Source organism: Phoxinus phoxinus, assembly GCF_949152265.1.
Source record: "Phoxinus phoxinus genome assembly, chromosome: 7".
Classification (NCBI taxonomy): Eukaryota; Metazoa; Chordata; class Actinopteri; order Cypriniformes; family Leuciscidae; genus Phoxinus; species Phoxinus phoxinus.
This window is the reverse complement of record NC_136882.1, coordinates 27,710,118-27,716,117: the sequence shown is the minus strand read 5'-3', so window position 1 is coordinate 27,716,117 and position 6,000 is coordinate 27,710,118. Positions and strand designations below refer to the sequence as shown.

The window sequence follows — 6,000 nt, the reverse complement described above, 5'->3', positions numbered from 1 at the left end:
AAAATGACGATTTTGCGTCATAAAAAGCAGGAAGTGGAAAACTTAAATCCTTATTTCTCCCATCTCAAGGGAAAATAAGGGAATAAACCATGACCATTCGAAAATGTGACTGGGTTTCTAAAGATACAAAGTCTAATGCAAATGGGTGAAGTGTTCCTTTAAGAGCCGGCGCGCTTGTCACATGGAGGATTGCTATTATAACGGCGGATTTGCCAGCGCGCGCCAGGAGCGGTTCACAGCCGATGAGTTCTCGCCAGGGCCGTAAAAGACAGAGAAGTGACAATGTATGGGGATGGGAGAAACCCACCCAAATAAGCTTCGGTTAAACAGGCATATCATAATGTGGGTAAATGTGTAAGCTACATTTATGCCTATTTTTTCACATCTTCATGGACACAACAATGATTTCCCTCGTGTGTTAATATTTTTCCTTGTAATAATGTATGATTTGCAAAAATGAAAACTGCTGAGTCTGTTTAGATTAGAGAATCAAAGTGTATGCGCGTTGTGCACACGCTATATAATGGCCAAGCATGCGCCCTTAAAATGTTTTCCCTGGTCAGTGGCGGAATTGTTTTTTTAAACTCCAAAATAGCACCAGGGAGCGTTTGCGCCGGAACACGCCTCCTCTTTGCGCTAAACCGCTATTATATATGCTATATTGTATACTAAAGGTCGTTGGATAATAATGAAAAAAAAAGTCTAAAATTCGAATGCGGCTTAGCGTCAGTGTTGCCAAGTCCAAGTTTACCCGCGTAATTGGGCAACTTTTAAGTTGTTACTGGGTAGCATAAACATTTTCCGCTGGTTGATTTCCACCCCCTCCCAGGGAGGCTTCAGTTTCCGGCGGATGGATTACCCCCTAGGTTTGTTGTAGTCCTTTTCTTTAAAAGCAAATATCTTCCTTTGCTTTGAACTTTGAGCGTTGTAACTTTGCAGATGTTGTTTATGCTCAAACAGCAACATTTCACACTAACTAAAGTTAGAAAAGTTAAATCATACTTTACCACCCCTTTAAGGTTGCAGCGGGTTGCCTTCCAAGTGGATTTGATTTAAAGAAAAAAGTGGTCACGCAGCCATTCTCCACATAATACAACAACTCCCTCTAGTGGGCACTTACGAACCGTCACATTTGACTCACATCATAACCGTCATCACCAATTCTGAAACCGGCACACCCCTATATCTGATAACCGAGAAGCTCTTGTAATTATTACTTTACTCCCCCTCTCCATGCCGAGTGATGCAGTAAACATAGCCTAGCTAACGTTAGCTGGCTACGATTTCAGTACAGTAATATCAAAGATCCTTGCTCCTTCTCAATTATCTGGTAATATTCTATTCACAAAATACAACCAAAAGTACGGTAATGTTAAAAATTACTTGTGAAAAGTAATCCCGGGCCCTATTTGCGCTGGTCCGCCGATTAGAACAGGAAAATGCTCCACAGTGCTCTGGAATCTAACTGCTGCTAAGCAACGAAACTAGGAGTACGACCGGTTTAAGATGGCGGCCGTATTTCTCGGTGCCCAGCGGCCAATAGGGCATCTAGTCTCTATATAATATCTATGGTTATACCATAGTGGAGATGCATGCGCTCAGTGAATTGTAAGGTGATTTGACTCCGTTATGAAAATAACAGCGTCTCGACGACATGGCGACAAACACTCTACAAACGCAACTCTTCCTCTTCTCTGTAGGAGCGCAACAAGACCACGCGCCCTTTTTGTGTGTATTCCTCTGTGCGGAGGTTAGTCTAAAATCTGTTCTAGTGACGTCATTAAAGCAGGATGTAGACGAGGGATGTAGTCCAAAACGGCCGTTCGCTGTAGGCTTTGAAAGGGGACTTCTGTTAAATCAATTATCTCGCTTGGCATTGAACTTTGAGCTTTATCATTTTACAGGTATTATTTATGCTCTAACAGCAACATTACACACACACACTAGCTAAAGTTTAAAAAATTGAATCACGAAGAACGGGACCTTTAAAGTGCACTTTATTTGTATTACAAGTACATTCAAAATGTATTATAAGTGTCTTCGAAACATACAAGAAATATACCATAAGTGTATTATATTTAAATAAATAAAAAAGTAGGCCTATATGTTGACTAGCAGAGCTTATTCCAAATACTTTGGCTTTGGCTTATTCCAAATACTACAAACTGCACACCTTGTCTTCAATAACAACAAATGCACATTAATAAACAAATATTACTTGGCTAACATTACATTTATGTTTTACTACTTTCTGAAAGCAATTTATGTCCAAGTGACTTTTCACTTCAAGTATATTTTTTTCTAAAAGTTGTATTGTGAAAATAGGTAAAATCATGATGCTTATATACTTTTAATATATTTAAAGTAAAAAGTTTACTATTGAAAAAAAGGAATAAATTTCAAATACAATGAAGTATAATTTTTTCACTAGGGCTTTTAAATAGTTCACTTTAAAATGAAAATCCTGTCGTCATATACTCATACCCTCAAGTTGTTTCAAACCTGTATGAATTTCTTTCTTCTGCTGAACACAAAGGAAGATATTTTGAAGAATGTCAGTAACCAAACAGTTAACTGGTCCCATTTAATTCCATAGTAGGAAAAAAATATATACTATGGAAGTCAATGGGACCAGTTAACTGTTTGGTTACTGACATTCTTCAAAATATCTTTGTGTTCAGCAGAAGAAATCAATTCATGTTTGAAACAACAACAACCCTTAAAAGGTAATCAGCTAACTTGGCTAGTTATTTTTATTGCTTGCGATTTATTAAATTCTCAATATTCGAATGTTCGTGATAATTAGAAACATAAAGCACTGTTAGATATCAACATACAGAAGTTAATGCATTGCACGGCTCGGCAGCTCCTCTTCTCTCTGTACAGTACATAGAGGTATAGTATGCCACCACCCAGGCACCCTAGTAGTCACAGCAGTCACTAGTAGTGAGCTTACCGCACACCACAATTATCAAAGGAAATTTCAATTTAAATCAAACAAATTAGATCTTTCCTGTAGGGACAAAGGTGTCTTTAATTTCCAATCATCATAGAACAGCATCACGATCGCAGTAAATTATGAAAAATTATTCACGTTATTCATGCAACACCAGATTCATGTGAAAATTCTGATATTTTAATTAAAAATGACAAGGTAAATTTTTTTTCCCAACAAAACAAAAACAAAATATTCACAAACAGTACGAATAATTCAAAATAAGACCAGAAACATACAATAAGAAAATTACGAAAATTCTTTCAATTAATTCACGCCAACTTTAAAATAAAGGAACAGTCAGGAAACGCTATAGGAGCAAGGGTTAGGGTTAGGTTTGTCATGTAAATGATTGATGTAACTATCCACTATAATAGGGATTTTCCACCGACATTTATTTAATTTTTTGCTTTTTATTTTCCACCAACATTTTAATTAGCATCTATCCATTTTCCAAATCACTTGTCCTAAGGCCGAAGGTATAGAAACAGCAGATCAAGATGGCCAGTCCATTACAGACACAGAACAGACGCACACTCACACACACACGATTGGCCTGACCTGAGGGAGAATGTGCAAACTACAGAGAAAAGCCTCCTGCATGGTTCATCCTGGATTTGAACCAAGAAGCTTCTTGCTGTGAGGTGACAGTGCTACCCATAATTATGTAGAATGCACAAATTTGGACAGGATTTTGCCTGCAGTCTTCAGGCGCTCCAGTCGCTCTTTCAGTTCTTTCCTTTTACGAGCAACAGTGGAATCTTCTCGGAGCAGCATTTCTGGATTGTTCCTTCCAATTATGGCAAGCATTGCATTCTGAAGCTTAGAGATGTACAGGTCCAGCAGGTGGTACTGGACTATCAGTGGAACTTGATTAGCCAGACGGTCAGAAGTAATCTACAAATACATACAAAGTATACATTGAAATTAAATTCAAACACAAAATATAACTTGCACAAAACAATATTTGTCACAAGATTTTGCCACACACCATTAATTATGTAAAAGGATAACTAAAATCATTTTTAAGATGTTTATTTTTCTGTAAAAAAAAAATCTTCTATCCCACATTTATTTAAAGGATCAGTTAAATGTAAACACTGCAAGCTGTGGTAGCTGTTTAGAAGGAAATTGACTAGTTTGCAGAGGAATGAGTGGTTATTCAGAATTTGGAAACAATCATTATATTTTGCAGTTATGTTAGGTGCCTCTAGTGGTACTACACACTTCACCCTTTTAAAGAACAAAGATTACTTACTTATTAGGTATACAAACCTTGAAATAGGAGGTGAGATGGTGTGTCATCTCGCGCACATCTGCACTGGCAACCCAATTTATTGCAGGTGAGGATTTTTGTTTTGCATTGCTTAGCTGGTCACTATAGAGACTGTCTTGGCAGTAGACAATCTTCTCAATCTTAAACTGATAATGTATTTTCTCCACAGCTTTCTGAAACTGCTCATCGAATAAATCTTCAATTGGATCTTTAGCAGCCCTCAACAGGTGAGAGAAGGCGTTAAAATGAGAGTTAACAATACGGTCCACACAGGAGTGAACAATGTCTGTAAATAAAAGAGATGAGAAAGCAGAGGAGTTTATCAGAGGTAAGATCATGTATGCATAATTGCCACTGATTTTATGCATTTGTATGATTCTCTCAATCTTTTTTGAAAGAACTTTGTTGCTTGTACAGTAGTAACAAATCACATAAAATTTAAGGGGAACAATTAAAATGTAGGGCACAGTAAACCATCAACTATTACAGTATGGTGCCATTCACCTGTGACCTTTTTGAGCAGCTTTAAAGCAGGTTCCTCCAGCTCCTCAATGTGTTTCTTGACAATGTTCTCGAAAGTTCTGTAGTTCAAAAATCCAGGAAGCTCCTTTCCTCTACAAGTCCTATTATACTCTTCTACCTCATCTCTGAGGGTTTCCTCCACTAGAGAGAGAAGACAGAACAAAATAGTTACAACCATTGGCCTATTGAACTTCGCTGCAACATGAGTTAAATCCGGTTCTAGTATGGTTGCATACAAAGAATATAAAAAAAAAACGTACTTTGTCAGTGGAGCCATTGGCTCAAGTAAATACCTCACATAAATCTATCTTTATGCTGACGATATTAGGCTCCGTTTCAAATATACTGTATGTCTGGTCATGAATGTTTAAATCTCTAACATATTTGGTATACTTTTGGGTGACAAAAATGTTACATTAATGCCCCTTGATGATGCAGCGAGATAAGAATCTAACAGTTACCTTCATTGATCCCAATAGTTAAGCGGTTTGCATGTTTGTCAGGGGTGGGAATCATCACTGGACTCACGATTCAATTCGATTTCGATTATCATGTCTTCGAATTCGATATCACAAACTCATGATGTTGCATCCCACTTTTCAATACTAGGCCTATAGGCTATAAAAGTAAATCGGGTTTAAATGTCAGCCCAGCAAACACATTTACGTTGTGGCAACGTCTGTGGCATGTTGCATTTCTACTAAGGCAACGTCGCTCTCTACGTGCTCGCAACATTGTAACAATGTAGAATTGTAGCTAAGACGCACCAGGGCTGTAGCAACGTTGTTGCATTGTTTACATTCAGCAACTGCGAGATGACGTTCAGACAATTCATTTTTTTTTTATGCTAGATATAACCTAGATATCCCCCATGTCATGTTTTGTGGTTAATTTTTGATTAGTCAGATGGTAGATTATATACTTTTTAAATTATTATTATTATTATTTATGGGCCTAACAGTAAATTAATTATGTATAATAAACACCTAAGTGTATACTTTGAAGAGTAAAAATGACATAGGGTTAGCTAATTCAACTTTATTAAAACTGCATATGGTAGGCTAATCAAATTGCACTTCCATTTGTGAAAAAAGAAAAAAAAATATTTTAAGTATAATAAATAAAACATAAAAAGCAAAGGCAGATCAGAACATTTAATGAGCAAAACGGATTCTGTACATGGCAGACCGGGGAGCGTATAGTCAAA

General features: G+C 37.1%; 1 protein-coding gene across 3 annotated transcripts in view; it reads right to left on the bottom strand.

Moving 5' to 3' along the window:
- Positions 1 to 1,980: 1,980 nt before the first annotated feature.
- The window catches only part of LOC307002104 (interferon-induced GTP-binding protein Mx-like), a 28,074-nt gene continuing 24,054 nt past the window's right edge, over positions 1,981 to 6,000 (bottom strand). For 2 of the 3 annotated variants that reach the window (XM_079619374.1, XM_079619372.1), the window contains exons 10-12: positions 4,776 to 4,934; positions 4,271 to 4,557; positions 2,040 to 3,892 (exon numbers count right to left, since the gene is read on the bottom strand). In XM_079619374.1, coding sequence (XP_079475500.1) covers positions 3,659 to 3,892; positions 4,271 to 4,557; positions 4,776 to 4,934 — 680 coding nt within the window. In that variant the 3' untranslated portion in view covers positions 2,040 to 3,658. Of the gene's footprint in view, positions 3,893 to 4,270; positions 4,558 to 4,775; positions 4,935 to 6,000 lie in introns of all 3 variants that reach the window. The other variant, XM_079619373.1, reaches the window with a different exon arrangement.